General features: G+C 45.5%; 1 protein-coding gene across 2 annotated transcripts in view; it reads left to right on the top strand.

Annotated features, from left to right (window-relative positions):
- The window catches only part of DSCC1 (DNA replication and sister chromatid cohesion 1), a 36,786-nt gene that overhangs the window by 15,397 nt on the left and 5,386 nt on the right, over window positions 1-16,003 (top strand). The window contains exons 1-8 of one of the 2 annotated variants that reach the window (XM_041768453.1): window positions 3,292-3,302; window positions 4,796-5,054; window positions 7,257-7,425; window positions 10,132-10,266; window positions 12,820-12,910; window positions 14,008-14,146; window positions 14,824-14,876; window positions 15,085-15,239. In XM_041768453.1, coding sequence (XP_041624387.1) covers window positions 4,876-5,054; window positions 7,257-7,425; window positions 10,132-10,266; window positions 12,820-12,910; window positions 14,008-14,146; window positions 14,824-14,876; window positions 15,085-15,239 — 921 coding nt within the window. In that variant the 5' untranslated portion in view covers window positions 3,292-3,302; window positions 4,796-4,875. Of the gene's footprint in view, window positions 1-3,291; window positions 3,303-4,795; window positions 5,055-7,256; window positions 7,426-10,131; window positions 10,267-12,819; window positions 12,911-14,007; window positions 14,147-14,823; window positions 14,877-15,084; window positions 15,240-16,003 lie in introns of those variants that run through there. The other variant, XM_041768452.1, reaches the window with a different exon arrangement.

A 16,003-nucleotide genomic window follows, 5' to 3' on the forward strand; every position in this document is an offset into this window, starting at 1 on the left:
ATTTTCATGTATATATAAGAAAGTCCAACTAATGTGTTTCAAAGATATAGAACAGAAAATGTGGGAGCATGGAGAGGGGATGTTATCAAGAAAATCATATGAGAAAAATTTCGCAGAAATGAAGAATTTGAATTTCCAGACTAAGAGGACCTAGCACAGGCCTGGAGAGAACTATGTAGAAGCCATGAGCTCCAGCTCACTGTTGCTATGTGGAAATATGAGTGCCCTGTTGCCAGATACCTTGATTTTTTAAAAGAATTAAAGTCACAGTGTTAGTGGAAAGTACTAATTTTTGAATTATGACTGAAATTTTAAAAAAAATACACGCATAACACCCATAAACATGAAAGTAGGGGAGTACATGGGGCATCTGTAGGTTAGACTATAGTATACACAAAAAGCACTTGGGGATACAGCGTCTAGAAAAGCTACATGGACCCAGCGTGAACAATCTTGGAAGCCAGCAGAAGGAGTATGAGCTTCTTTTCAAAGTGAGGGAGATGTTTATGATCCATGAGAAGAGGGTAATGCTATTAAAGAACTTAATGTTTAGAAAATTTACTGACTGTGGCACAGAGACAAATGGGCAGTGGGAAGGGGAATGGAAGGTAAGGAAATCTAGGCCGTAGGAGGCCACTGTCATAGGAAATGAGAGCCCACACCAAGGTCATAGTTATAAAGCATTCTAAGTTTTTGCAGTGCCTGGAAGCCACTGCACTCTTGAAAAATATAATGAAAACAAAGAAGAAAGGACACAAAACCAAAAAAGATGTTCATATGTAATTCTTGTGTGAATTATGATTTACTAAATAAAATTCCCATTTCACACTATGAAACATACTCTATGAACACTATAATCAAGCTTCCAGTGTTTATGGAAACAGTACCAATTTTACATAGTTGGCTCTTTTGAAGTTTTCTGTAACTCGTGGTTTACCTGACAAAGAGTTTTTCTTTTTTCCTTTTTTATTTTTTTTTAATTTTTATTTATTTATGATAGTCACACAGAGAGAGAGAGAGAGAGAGGCAGAGACACAGGCAGAGGGAGAAGCAGGCTCCATGCCAGGAGCCTGACCTGGGATTCGATCCCGTGTCTCCAAGATCCCGCCCTGGGCCAAAGGCAGGCGCTAAACCGCTGTGCCACCCAGGGTTCCCTCTTTTTTCCTTTTATCAGGTGAATGACTGAGCAAATCTCTAACAGTTAAAAAAATGTGTAGACATTTTCCTTTTTACTTTAGAGAAATGTATCTACTAACATGCTTTTTAAAAATGAATTAAAAATTAATTCATTTAATTAATGAATTTTAAAAGATGAATTAATCAAACTATCATTCTATTTTAAGAGAGGAACCAAAGTCCAGCCCTCTGCCAGAATAACAAAATCAGATATCATTTATTAGTTACAAGTGATATTAATAAGATTTTTAATAAATTACTTAAAAACAAATAATTTATAACAACTAATTAACAATAACAAAAAGCTGTCATTCTAAAAATATCATTTGCTTTCCATGCATTTTAGAATGTAGGTATTATCTTCTTTTTACAGATAAGCAAGAATGAGAGAAATGAAGTAAACTGCTCTAGGTCACAAAACTAGTGAAAGCAAGAGTTCAGATTCCAGGTGAGGTGAGTCTGATGTAAATGCCAGCATTTTTCCTACACTAAGCTGCTTCCAGTTAATAGAGCACCTGCAATGGTTGATTCTTTTCCAATTCATAAATTTCTCATCAGGCATTCGCCTACATACTCAACATTTTTCTCCGTCAGGGTCCTTGTATTCAGGTGTATTTAAAAAGGTTAATGAAGGGGATCCCTGGGTGGCGCAGCGGTTTGGTGCCTGCCTTTGGCCCAGGGCGCGATCCTGGAGACCTGGGATGGAATCCCACATCGGGCTCTGGTGCATGGAGCCTGCTTCTCCCTCTGCCTGTGTCTCTGCCTCTCTCTCTCTCTCTCTGTGACTATCATAAATAAATAAAAAATAAAAAAAATTTAAAAAAAAAAGGTTAATGAAGTAGATCATAGGAACCAACCTTTCTACCACCAACTAAAGCACCACCCGTATCCTACTCTGTAGTTGCATAGAATTTCACCTGGAAGTTGCAAGACAATGCCCACTCAGTTCCTTTCAATTTAACTTCTGACTCTCCTACCCCTCCACCCATCCATCTCCTTCTTTTCCTTTCACCAGGGTCTGCTTTCCAGTACCAGTGGAATATTCCTTCCAGGCTGTGTCCTCTCTCATGGGCAGCAAGCGTCGCCAGCCCAGGGTGCAGGATCCCTGGGAGAGTTCACATTATGCTCTTACAAGCTCTTAATAATGCATATGCCTATAAGGATGAGTTTTTCTCCTAAAACGTTGCGTTCATTCAGGGCGCTGTAAAATGTGGTCTGGAAAATATCAGAGAGAAAGCTGAGCGAGCCGTTTGCACATCCTGCAGAGGCAGGTTTGTCTTCCCAAGAGACTGCAGGCCCTTCCCGGCCCCAGAAAGGTTGCTGTCCTCTGGACTGGGGTCTTGCTCCCTTTCCTGACACCCAGACACCCAGTTCAGCTCAATGGCCCGGTCTAGTTCAAGCCATTGTCTCCCAGATGTGATGGTCCCAGGCCCAAAGCAGTGAGACTGCCTGTCCCATTCTACGAGGGCCTCACTCCCAATCCAAAGTATTTGCCTAAAACTCGGTTGCATGTTTTGACATCCGTTACCCAGTGGGCTCGAAGCAGACTTGACTACCTCCTGCTGTGCCACCGCGGGCCAGGAGCAGGCCTCGTTTGCAACAGGGGATGCGCTGTGACCTCCTTGAGGGGTAGTGGAGAAGGATGTATAAAATTATGCATGCAGGGGCACGGGGGCTCAGCGATTGAGCCTCTGCATTTGGCTCCGGGCGTGATCCTGGGGTCCCAGGATTGAGTCCCACGTCGGGCTCCCTGCGTGGAGCCTGTTCTCCGTCGGCCTGTGTCTCTGCCCCCCTCTCTCTGTGTGCCTCTCATGAATAAAGAAAATCTTTTTAAAAATTATGCAAGTAGAGCGCTTATCCTAAGGTCCGCCCCTGGCAGGAAAAAAAAAAAAAAAAAAAGGAGGCTATTTTGCTAGCGCGGAAACGGGGGCGCTGGCGGGAAACGGGCGGTGGGGCCGCGGAGGGGGTGGCGAGGGTTCCGCGGGGCGCCCCCCGGGGTGGCAGCTGCGACGTCCAGCCGAGAGCGCCCGGGGGCAGCGAGGGTTCCGTCGCTGGGGGGCGGTGCGCGCGGGGAGGCGGTGCGCGCGGGGAGGCGGTGCGCGCGGGGAGGCGGTGCGCGGGAGGCGGTGCGCGGGAGGCGGTGCGCGTGGGGAGGCGGTGCGCGCGGGGAGGCGGTGCGCGCGGGGAGGCGGTGCGCGGGAGGCGGTGCGCGTGGGGAGGCGGTGCGCGCGGGGAGGCGGTGCGCGCGGGGAGGCGGTGCGCGGGAGGCGGTGCGCGTGGGGAGGCGGTGGCGGGGGGCGGTGGCGCGGGGCGGTGCGCGGGGCGTGCGCGGGGAGGCGGTGCGCGGGGCGGCGTGCGCGGGAGGCGGTGCGCGTGGGGAGGCGGTGCGCGCGGGCGGTGCGCGGGGCGCGCGGGGGGCGGTGCGCGCGGGGAGGCGGTGCGGGCGGCGGGCGGTGCGCGGGGGGCGCGGGGCGGTGCGCGGCGGTGCGGGGCGCTGGTGGCCGGGGGGCGGTGCGCGGGGCGGTGCGCGGGGGCGGTGCGCGGGGCGGTGCGCGGGGGGCGGGCGGTGCGCGGGGCGGTGCGCCGGGGGCGGTGCGCGGGGCGGTGCGCGGGGGGCGGTGCGCGGAGGGGGCGGGCGGTGCGCGGAGGGGGCGGGCGGTGCGGGGGGGCGGTGCGCGGGGCGGTGCGCCGGGGGCGGTGCGCGGGGCGGTGCGCGGGGGGCGGTGCGCGGAGGGGGCGGGCGGTGCGCGGGGGCGGTGCGCGGGGGGCGGTGCGCGGGGCGGTGCGCGGGGGGGCGGTGCGCGGAGGGGGCGGGGCGGTGCGCGGGGCGGTGCGCCGGGGGCGGTGCGCGGGGCGGTGCGCGGGGGGGGCGGTGCGCGGAGGGGGCGGGCGGTGCGCGGGGCGGTGCGCGGGGGGCGGTGCGGCGGGGCGGTGCGCGGGGGGCGGTGCGCGGAGGGGGCGGGGCGGTGCGCGGGGCGGTGCGCGGGGGGGCGGTGCGCGGGGCGGTGCGCCGGGGGGCGGTGCGCGGGGCGGTGCGCGGGGGGCGGTGCGCGGAGGGGCGGGCGGTGCGCGGGGCGGTGCGCCGGGGGCGGTGCGCGGGGCGGTGCGCGGGGGGCGGTGCGCGGAGGGGGCGGGCGGGTGCGCGTGCGCGGGGGGCGGTGCGCGGGGCGGTGCGCCGGGGGCGGTGCGCGGGGCGGTGCGCGGGGGGGCGGTGCGCGGAGGGGGCGGGCGGTGCGCGGGGCGGTGCGCGGGGGGCGTGTGCGCGCGGGGAGGCGGGGGGCGGGCGGTGCGCGGGGGCGGTGCGCGGGGGGCGGTGCGCGTGGGGAGGCGGTGCGCGGGGGCGGTGCGCGGAGGGGGCGGGCGGTGCGCGCGGGGAGGCGGTGCGGGCGGGGCGGGGCGCGGGGCGGTGCGCGGAGGGCGGGATGCGCGCGGGGGGGGGGCGGGGCGCGGGGCGGGGCGGGGCGCGGAGCGGTGCGCCGGGCGGGCGCAGCGGAGCCCTGGGGACTCCCTTCCCCCCCCGCCCGGGGCGGCGCTCGCGGCCCGCTCCGCCCCGGAAACGCGCCTCCCGCCGCCTGGGCGCGCTTTTGAAAGCGCTTCCCTTTCTCCTTTGGTTTGGCAGGACCCCGGCGGCTCGCGGAGCTCGGTCCTCTCTCCGCGGCCCTGCGCTGCCCGCACCCCCGCCCCCGAGCCCGCGCAGCGATGAGGCGGACCCGCGAGGAGGTGGACGCTACGCTCCAGATCGCCAAGCTGAAGGCGGCCGAGCTGCTGCCGGTTGTGCACTGCCTGGGCTTCGGCCCTGGGGCCGGCGCCGCCGTCGGAGACTCCTGCCTGCTGGAGCTGGAGCCCGCGCTGTGCCAGCAGCTGGAGGCCGGGCACAGGTGACTGCCGCGGGGAGACCAGGACGGGGGCCTGGGCCGCGGACCTGCCTGGATTTGAGCCGAGGGCTCCCCGCCGCCCGGAGGCCGCGCCCCTGCTGGGCGGTCCCGGAGCTGCACTGAGGCGGTACCGGGATGGGGCGCCGATCGGTGTGTGTGTGTGTGTGTGTGTGTGTGTGTGTGTGTACCAGGATGGGCCAGCCAGTCGTGTGTGTGTGTGTGTGTGTGTGTGTGTGTCTCTGTGTCTCTGCAGAAACAAGTCGGGAAATAGAACATCTGTGAAGTTTTGGTGGTGCCAGGAACTGCACTCAACACTTCGCCGTTCTAGCTTAAAATCCAGGGCTACTATCTAACATTTGTAGGGTTCTCCTTGCCTTCTACTTGGATTTATTCCACTGAGACAACAGGTTGGACCGTAGGGAATAAGTTGAAAGCCGTTTTACAGAGTTGGTCCTGGTGGGAGGCCTTCAAAAAAACAAAACCCAGGGATCCCTGGGTGGCGCAGCGGTTTGGCGCCTGTCTTTGGCCCAGGGCGCGATCCTGGAGACCCGGGATCGAATCCCACATCGGGCTCCCGGTGCACGGAGCCTGCTTCTTCCTCCGCCTGTGTCTCTGCCTCTCTCTCTCTCTCTCTGTGACTATCATAAATAAATAAAAAAATTAAAAAAAAAAAACACAAAACCCAGACCCACTGGGGGTTATTTAGTGGAAATCTGAAGCTATTTCTGATTTTGGGTCAGCCACAGATTTGCTGCAAAACCTTGGATTAAAAAAATAGAGAAGTCTAGAGAATCATTTCTCTCAACTTTGCATCGGCCAGCTCCTGGAAATTAGCAGTTAAGGGCTCTGGTTTGCTTCTCTTCTGCACCACCCTTCCTCCAACACTTGTATTTTATTAGGTGGTTTGTTCTCTCGTAGATTCCTTTAAATTGAACTCTTGAGGCTTTAAGTTTACATATTTGCTCGTCTGACAGTGTTAGAGGTAACTGAGCAGCCTACTGATGCTAGCCACGAAGGATCTTTAAGGGAGCCCAGGGAAGCCTCACCCATTGGTTTTCATTCCAGCTGAGTTGGATGGGAGAGGGGGGTATCGTGGTAAGAAAAAGACTTCAGGTCTGCGGACTTTTTTGCATCCAGTTACTATTCATTCACCTGGCAATCCAGAAAGACCTAGAAATGTGTTTTAAAAACATTTTTGCCAGGGGACAGGTAGTTGCTTTAAACAAAATATCGAAGCAGGGATAGTGCAATGTGGAAATAAATGTTGAAGAATGGGTGCTCCGAAATGAAAACACTCTTTTCACTTAAACTTAATTTAAAAAAGCATTTACACATCGTTCTACTTCAGGTTTTATTTTTATTATTTAAGAGAAGTGAATAGTATACAGGAAGGTTAAACATTTTATGAACAAAACTGCTAGAACCTATGCCCTTATCAACCTCATCATCTTTGTCTTAAGTCTTCTTGGTCACTTCTTTCCCTCTTCCTGCTCTCTTCTACCTGTGAGCCTTTGTCAGACCTTATTTACTGCAATTTGTAAAAACGTGTGCTTTTCATATTTTTTCATTCAGCATTGCAGTTCTCTTTATAAAGTCCCAATTTCTTTGTGACAGAGCTGGTGGGTGGGCTAGGATGTCCTTCTTTGATGGTTAGGGGGTATTCAGAAGAAAACAAGAACCGCTCTTAGGTGGCGACCAAGACCAAGGAAACAATGATCATCTGGGAGTTTGTTAGAAATGCAGAATCCTGGGTCCCATCCCAGACTTGCAGGTTGGGATTCAGTTTTTTAACAGGTTCTCTGAGGTGCCTATGCATACAGCTGAGAAGTACTGCTTTAACATGGTTTAGGAAACCATGATGGAAAACCTGATGGAAGCTACCTGATGCTTCTCTTTTGCTCTTCCCAGCAGTTTGCATGAAGATACAATGTGGTGATATTTGGCCTCTAGGCCTCTTTGTATCTTTCTTGCCCATGTTGAATTATTTTTCCTTAGTAAGGTCACCTGGTACCCCTTTGTTTCACCTGGGCTCACTCTTGCTCCCTGAGCCCGACATGTGTGTAAGGGTGGTGAAAACAGGGGCCAGACAGCCTTCAGGATATAATTTTAAATTCTATAAGCTTAGAGGATTTTGGAACTGTTTGTAATGAAGATGTCCATTGGTGTCTCGATAAACCATGTATTTTCTCTTCCCATTTCCTGCAGTCTTGTGATTCGGGGTGATAAAGATGAGCAGGCTGTGCTGTGCAGTAAAGACAAAACCTATGACTTGAGAATAGCAGACACTTCCAATATGTTGCTTTTTATTCCTGGTTGTAAGACTCCTGACCAGCTGAAGATGGAAGAAACACATTGTAACATTATTCACACGGAGGTACTGTTCCCTGCCTTCTAATTTATATGAGAATCACAACACAGGTGCTAATATTGCCTTTAATTAAAATCTTTAGGTGTTGGTCAAAGCACCTGCGTGGCTCAGTTAGTTAAGCATCTGTCTCTTGGATTCTGCTCAGGTCATGATTTCAGGGGGGGTGGGATCAAGCCCCAATTTGGGCTCCATGCTCAGCAGGGAGTTTGCTTGAGATTCTGCCCCTTTGCCTCTCTTCCATCCCCTCTAACATAATAAATAAATCTCTATGCATTTCACACCTACAGATTTTTTTAATCATTGAAAAGTTCTCTAATGAAATTTAAAATTTCTCAGCATCGTTTGTTTGGAGTTTTGTGAAGTTGTCTTATTTTCCCTATTGGATTTTTAAGTCCTAGACAAGATGACCATTTTCTGCAACATGGAAAACTTGTTATTAGGTGACAAATTCTAAAAGTATTACCTTTTTAAAAAAATTCCATTTATTTATTCATGAGACACAGAGAGAGAGAGAAAGAGACACGGGGCAGAGACCTAGGCAGAGGGAGAAGCAGGCTCCATGCAGGGAACCTGATGTGGGACTCGATCCTGGGACCCTGGGATCATGACCTAAGCCAAAGGCAGATGCTCAACCAGTGAGCCACCCGGTGTCCCTGTTACCTATTTTTAGTAAGTCTTGCTGTAGCTATGTTTTGAAAAGACTCTCAAACCGCAACTAACGCTTTAAGTCCTGTTTATGAGGTGGAGAAATGAAGAAATTTGAGTTTTTGAGGCAGACGTGTTTCTCACCTTTGAGGTTGGTTTAGCTCATTACTATCTCTAACCATGTATAACAAATTCTTAATTATTATGGAGTTACTGATGGCAGATACCAAATAGGAGTTTCCATCCTGGCTAGATTATTACACACATCATGATCAAAACACAGCCCTTAATTCTCTTCAGAGTGACTTTAGGCTAACTATTGCCTTAGAATTGGGATACAAACAAGGGAAAATACTGAGAAATTTCAGTGATCTATGATGTTGCTAGAAGAACTTCAGTAAATTTTCTATTTTGGTTTTTTAGGGTGCTATGTTTCAATTGTAATTAACTAGAAACATGGGCAGTTTTCTTTTGTAAAATGTTATTTTCACATCCAACACCTGTTTTGTAGGTGTTCTGCAGGAATATAACCATATGGGAGTGCCTCTGAACTCTCATTGTGGGAATTCTGTGCAGTGAGACTGGGTAGAGTGCAATGAAGATCTAACACCTAAAGTTTGTTTGTTTTTTAAGATTTTATTTATTAGAGAAAAAGCATAAGCAGGGAGAGGGGCAGAGGGAGAGGGAGAAGCAGAATGCCTGCTGAGCAGGGAGCCTGATGTGAGGCTTGATACCCGGACCCTGGGATCATGACCTAAGTCAGCAGGAGATGCTTAACCGAACTGAACCACCCAGACACCTCAAAGATCTGCCAACTAAAGTTTTAATCTGTGGTTGCACTTCAGGTGCCTGGAAGGTCTAGGTAAGCAATGCACATGGGCAGAACAGGCTATTTTTGATAAATTGGTAGTGGATACCAGTCTCAGCAGTAATAGAGAATGGTGGAGTCCATCGCAAAATGAAGAGCACAAGCCCCATGTAGGTGGGCAGCCACAGCTTGGCCTTGTGGGAAAGCAGGCCCAGAGCTGCCAAATCTTCTGAAATCTTGTTTTCAAGAAAGCCTTGACATTTAGATCTTGGGACAAAATCTAATATTTCCACATTGGCAACTAATTTCAACTCTGTATTATCCCTTCCACACCATACAAAGCATGCACCAACATCTGTGCTTTGGATGAAGCCTACAGGCTGTCAAGTTCATGACTGTGAATGAACTCAGGCTTTTTGGTTTGGTCCTTAAGTTCCTCTTTTGGAATCCTCAAATTCAGCAGGTTCACCATCAGGTCTGGGCCTCGTCTTGTAAATCAAGCCTTGTCCTAGCTCAAAAGTGGAAGCATCCCATGACCTTGCATTTTAGAGTTGGAGGGTACTCCACGTATAATCCAGTTCAGCTCCCCACCACCCTTATTTATGTAAACCACTTATTGAGCCCCTTCCTACCAAATGCTAGACACTGGCAAGTCCCAGAAGTAGAGAAGAATATCTTATTCACCCATTAAGTAGCCACTGTCAACTGGATTGCTCTGAGTGATGAGCCTCACTATTTCACAAGTCCAATAAAGAATTAGCTGCAACTCTAGGAAGTTCTTGCATTGAAAAGATGTCTTTCTTAACTTTGTTAGATTTTGATACAATAAGCAACAAAGAACAAGGATACTTCCTCTTTCCCTTAATATCCCTTCATTACTTGGAAGACTGTAATCATGTCTCTATTTTCTGTTTTCAGCCTAGAAATATTCATTTCCTATTGTTTCCATCAGGTTTGCAGAACTGACACCATCTTGATCATTCTTTTTCTGGTCATACCTTAGTTTCCAGAGTACACTTGAGATATTGAGCTCGATGACTGATTCCTTACTGTGTTGTCAGTGTCGTCTTATTAGGGTTTGAAAAGATGTTTCCTGAAAATACCCATCCATTTGCTTGAGATGCTGGAGGATGCCTTCTCAATGGAAAGCAGAATACTTGGCTCTCTCTTCTTATTGAGAGCAGATGAGTTGGTTGAAATTTTGTATGACATTTTCTTTTAGAATGGCCCCTAAAAGGTTGTATATTTATATGTTCCAGATCTTTGGTTTTTCTAATAATTATTGGGAATTAAGAAGATGCCGACCCAAATTAAAGAAGCTAAAGAAACTTTTGATGGAAAACATCTATGAAGGACCTGACAGTCAAAAAGAAAAGGATTCAAATCATTCAAAAGTAAGACTTATTTTCATTTATTTTGTTTGAAATCTAAAAAACAGAACTATAATTAGAGGCACTTAATAGTGACATTTTTACTTTGAGTGTTTATATTATGAAAATTTCAAACATACCCCAAAGCAGAGAGACCCCCATATATTTACCACTCAGTTGAACTTTTATCAGTATTTTGTCGATCTTGTTGCTTCTGTCCCCCTGCTTCTTTTTTCTTTTTCTGTAGTACTTTGAAGCAAATCCTAGATATCATGTCATTTATGGAGTTGAAAGCTTCACATGTTCCTAATTATTTAATACGATTTTTAGAAGTTAAATTAATTTTATTTAATTAAAAATTTATGGCTCTTAAGAAAAGACATTATGGAAATGGAAAATATTCTTATTCTCTGTGAGAATTAACTGATTCCTGGGAATACGGAAAAATATTAACAAGTCAAATAAAAAAAATTCTAAGGTTTTTAATGTAATTCAAAATTATAGAACTATACGGGTGTTCTAAAGCTCTACTTATGTTCTCTTTTTTTCCCACTGATTTTTTTTTTCTTTTTTTGGTAACCACTTTATTGAGATACAATTTTATATACCAGTCAGTTCACTCATTTTAAAGCGGCTTTAATTCACTGGTTTTAGTATATTCACAGAGCTGTGTGGTCAGTCACCACAGTGACATTTAGAACGTTTTCATCACCCCGAGGAAACCCTATACCTTCTAATCTTAACTGTTAACCTTCTGATCTTACCTTTCCGTGGTTCCTTCTCTCACCAGCCCCAGGCAACCACTAATCTACCTTCAGTCTCCTGATTTGCCTCTTCTGGGCATTTTATATGGATAGAGTCATATAATATGTGACCTTTTCTGACTGGCTTTTTTGACTTGACATGATGATTTCAAGGTTCATTCATGTCGTAGCATATATCAGTAGTTTATTTCTCTTTATTGCTAAAAATACTCCATCTTATGGATATATCATATTTATTCATTCGTTAGTTGATAGAAATTTGGGTAGTTTCCTGTTTTGATTATGATGAAGAATAAGCTTGTGAACTTTCATGTACAGGTTTCTAGTGGACCTATGGTTTTATTTCTCTTGGGTATGCACATAATAAGTATGGAATTGATGGGCATCTTTATAACTTTTTGAGGAACTGTTTTCCAAAGTAGCTGTACCATTTCACATTCCTATTATATGTGGGCTCCAGTTTCTCCCCATCTCTGATAGCACATGTTATTATCTGTCTTTTTTGTATCAATATCAGTGGATTTGAAGTGGTATCATTTGTGGTTTCGATGTGCATTTCCCTAATGACTGATAATGTTAAAGCATCTTTTTATGTGCTTCTCTGACTAGATTTCATTAAAAATGTTGATTCGGGAATTCCTATGCCCAATTTTTAATTTGGTTATTTGGCTCTTTATTACTGAGTTGTAGAAGCATTCTTGATATAGTCTAAATACAAGTTCCTTATCAGATATGTAATATACTTCAATTTTCTTTCATTTTGTGGGTTGTGTTTTCACTCTTGATTTTTTTAATTATGATAATTGTACATCCTATAAAGTTTACCATCTTAACCATTTTTATTTGAATAGTTCTGTGGCATTAAGTATATTTACATTGTTCTGCAACCATGACTACCATGCATCCATAGAAACCATTCATCTTACCAAGTCGAAACTAGATACCCATTAAACACCAACCCCCCAGTCTCCCCTGCCTCACCTCCACTGGCAATCACTATTCTACTTTTTCATCTCTGTAAATTTGACTATTCTAAATATCCCATACAAGTGGAATCATACAATATTTTTCCTTTTGTGTGATAATATTTTGATGAAGTACAAAAGTTTTTCGTTTTGATAAAGTCCAATTTATCTGTTTTCTTTTGTTTCTTGTGTTTTTGGTGTCCTATCTGTGAAACTATTGCTAAGTTCTACATCACAAAAATTTACCCGTTATTTTCTTCTAAGATTTCGTATAATAATAATTATATATTTTCAGAAGAAATTGAGCTATAGGGACGCCTGGGTGGCTCAGTGGTTGAGCATCTGCTTTCAGCTCAGGGCATGATCCCAGGGTCCTGGGATCAAGTCCCACATCAGGCTCCCCACAGGGAGCCTGCTTCTCCCTCTGCCGGTGTCTTTGCCCCTCTCTCTGTGATTAAGATTTTTAAGATTAAATAAAGAAATAGAGAAATTGAGCTATAGTATAAATATTGCCTCAGTTTGTTCTATGTATTTATTCCCCGAAATTCAACGAGTCTAAAAAAAATGTTCTTCAGCGGCACCCAGGTGGCTCGATCAATAAGCGTCTGCCTTCAACTCGGGTCATGATCCCAGAGTCCTGTGATTGAGCCCTTGTATCAGGCTCCCTGCTCAGCAGGGAGTCTGCTTATCCTCTCTGTTTCCCCTGCTTGTGCTCTCACTCTCTCTCAAATGAATAAGTAAAAACATTTTTTAAATCTTAAAAAAATTAAAATTAAAAAATTAAGTCTATTTAAAACAAAATCTTCAAAGGTCTTAAAATGTTTTTTGTGTTTTTTTTCTTGTTTCAGTATACAACCAAAGATTTGCTGGATCAAATTCAGGCAAGCGAGGAAGAAATAATGACCCAATTACAAGTTCTAAATGCCTGTGAGATTGAAGGTAGCATTATGTACTATAATTATTAATAAAGATGGAATTGAGCATCGTGAGAGAAATTTATGGACATCTCCATCCATTGCATACTATTTATTTAATCTCTTTTGGGCTTAAAGATGATAATATTTGTATTGTATTTAAAGACTACATGTGATCTTTACATGAAGAAGTGTGACCAGTGACTCCAACCACTACTTAACATGGCTTTTTCTTGAGGCACATTTGATCCTAAGCACAAGAAATAGTTTTTAATTATGGATGCCTGCTGTTTGTTAATTGCTATGGTATATGGATACCATGAATGTTGAGGTTAGAAACCAATGGATTTTAATGCAACCTTTACATTTTTCACTTTTTGCATGGACATGGATAAAATTTTGGTATGTGTCAAGGGGTACATAGATTATTTCTAGTGTTCTTTCTCAGATGCACATCATACATTTCCTTTTCTAATGTTGCTTTTACTTTTTCAGAATAGCAATAGTAACATTCTCCCTTGAAAATGGTGGATTTGTACTTGATTTGTTTCTCCAGGGCTGGTGGTAGGGCCTTCAATGATAAGATGGCATTTCTGCGATCTTTCACCAGAATAGGAAAGGTATCTTGATACCCAGCCTTTATCTTGCCATTGGTTCATGTTGTGCATCTGTTGATTCTTCAGTGATCTAGGTTTCCTTATGAGCATGAGAACACCCCTAAAAGACAACTGAGATGAGAGTTAGAACCATAGCAATGTCCCAGGGTGGAGATCACCATGTAGGATATCAAACCTACAGTCTTTATCTTATTGGTACAGTGTTCTAATGAAATCACTGTACCAGCTACAGGTTTCCACATTTCTAGTTGGATTGCCAAGATTATTCTGAGATAATTATTAAAGCACTTAAAAAAAAAGATCAGTGCAAATCATATGTAAAGCACTTTTTAAAAACCACTTAGTTTCTCTAAAGACAAAATTTATAATGATTAGGAGGAAAGCATAAAAAGGAGCATTGCTTATAAAGAAAGCTAAGATTTTGAGTATCAATTTTTTGTCCTGGGCAAAAGCACACTAACTTGCTTAAAATATCCTTTGTAACTATTACTTTTGGAATTTGTAGGTTACTGGAGGATTCTTGATTTTGATTATGAGATGAAACTTCTGAATCATGTAACTCAGCTTGTGGATTCTGAATCTTGGTCCTTTGATAAAGTTCCTTTGAATCCATGCCTTCAGGAACTTGGACCATTGGAGCCAGAGTAAGTATTTTAATCACTGTCCCTCCAAATTTCCTTAAAGGAAAGAAAGTTATTGGGGTACTTCGGTGGCTCAGTTGGTTAAGTGTCTGCCTTCGGCTCAGATCATGATTCCAGTGTCCTGGGATTGGGATTGAGCCCCTATCAGGCTCCCTGCTCAGCAAGGAACCTGCTTCTTTCTCTACCCCTCCTGCTTATGCTGACATGTGCACATGCACTCTCTCTCTGTTTCTCTCAATCTTTAAAATCTTAAAAAAAAAAAAAAAAAAAAAGGAAAAAATATATTCTAGGGTGGAGCTAAACCGAGGGCATAGACCATTTGTAATTTTGATATCTTATGAAAATTTTAAAAATATATGACCAGGAAGGACTTAGGAGTTTTGGTCACTAGGCTGAATAAATGTACATCATCTCTGTTTTTTCCAACCATAAAAAATATAAAGAATTATGCTTAAGCTAACTTACAATAAATGTATGCTCACATAATTCATGAAAAAATGTTTAGCATGGGCTTAGCATGTAGTAGCTTCCAGTATGTTTTTGTTAGTTCCTATGTAAAATTTTACTTAGCAACCAAAGTCACTTAGTATTTCAAATCCCAAACTTATATCTTAAGTTTTTATAGATATAATGCATAAAAAATGTGATAACTTTTCAAATGAGTGTTTTAAAATTTTCAGGGAAATGATTGAACACTGTCTTAAATGTTATGGAAAGAAATATATAGAGGAAGGTAAGATTTGGAAAGTATTTTAACTTGTGTGTGTTAGAATTGGTATGCCTTTCTGAACTGTGTGCCTATTAAAAACAAGAACTACATGTGTTTGTGGGAGGTGAGTTGTGTGTAATTTTTTGAGAAATTACACTGGGGAAAAGGGAACAGTAGTAGTATATTGAATTATCAGAAGAAAACGTGAAATTGTCGGCTACCTTCTCCTTAGGTGAAGTTTATTTTGAATTGAGTGCTGATAAAATATGCAGAGCAACAGCACAGATGCTACTTCAGAATGCAGTGAAATTTAATCTTGCTGAGTTTCAAGAAGTGTGGCAACAGAGTGTGCCTGAAGGAATGATAACTAGTCTTGATCAGCTTAAGGTAAGGTTAGCAGTGACACATGATACCATAACTCAAAGAAGTCTTGTTAGTTACCGGGTGACATGCAATCTATTGCAACTGAGTTTGGAGCCACTTTTATTTTCCTAGCCATCATTTCCATCAGGAGTATACTATACATTCAGTCCATCACTAATTTTAGAACATTTCTGTCACCTCAGATCTCTCAGGCACATGTACAGTTAATCCTTGCTTCTTGCCTGGTGTATTTCATCTTCTCTGTTCCCACCAGCACTGTTGTAGCCCAAACTGTCCGTGTTCGTCTGGCTGTAAAGAGCAAGCCCTCTGTATTTTTAGTTTTGCCCATCTCTAATCCATTCTGTGCAGTGCTGCCAAAGATAGTGACCTTTTAAAAGTGCTAGTCGGGGGGCCAGGGTGGCTTGGTTGATTAAGCATCTGCCTTTGGCTCAGGTCATGATCCCAGGGTCCTGGGATCGAGTCCCATGTCTGGCTCCCTGCTTAGCATGGAGTCTGCTTCTCCCTCTGCCCCTCCCCCGCTTGTGATCTCTCTCTCTCTCTCTCTCTCTCTCCCCCCCTCCCTCTCCTATGCTCTCACTCTCAAATAAAGCTTAAAAATAAATGCCAGTCAGATTAGATGAATGTCATGCTTAATTATTTAATGGTTACCCATAGTATATAAGATAAAAAATCCAGAATTCGTATCTTGGCCTTAAAACGCTTCATCATCTCCCCCGTAGCTCCATCTCTTCCTCCTTCTCTCCTCACTGCATACCAGCTTTCTTTCA

Source organism: Vulpes lagopus, chromosome 9 (assembly GCF_018345385.1).
Source record: "Vulpes lagopus strain Blue_001 chromosome 9, ASM1834538v1, whole genome shotgun sequence".
In the NCBI taxonomy this organism is placed as follows: domain Eukaryota; kingdom Metazoa; phylum Chordata; class Mammalia; order Carnivora; family Canidae; genus Vulpes; species Vulpes lagopus.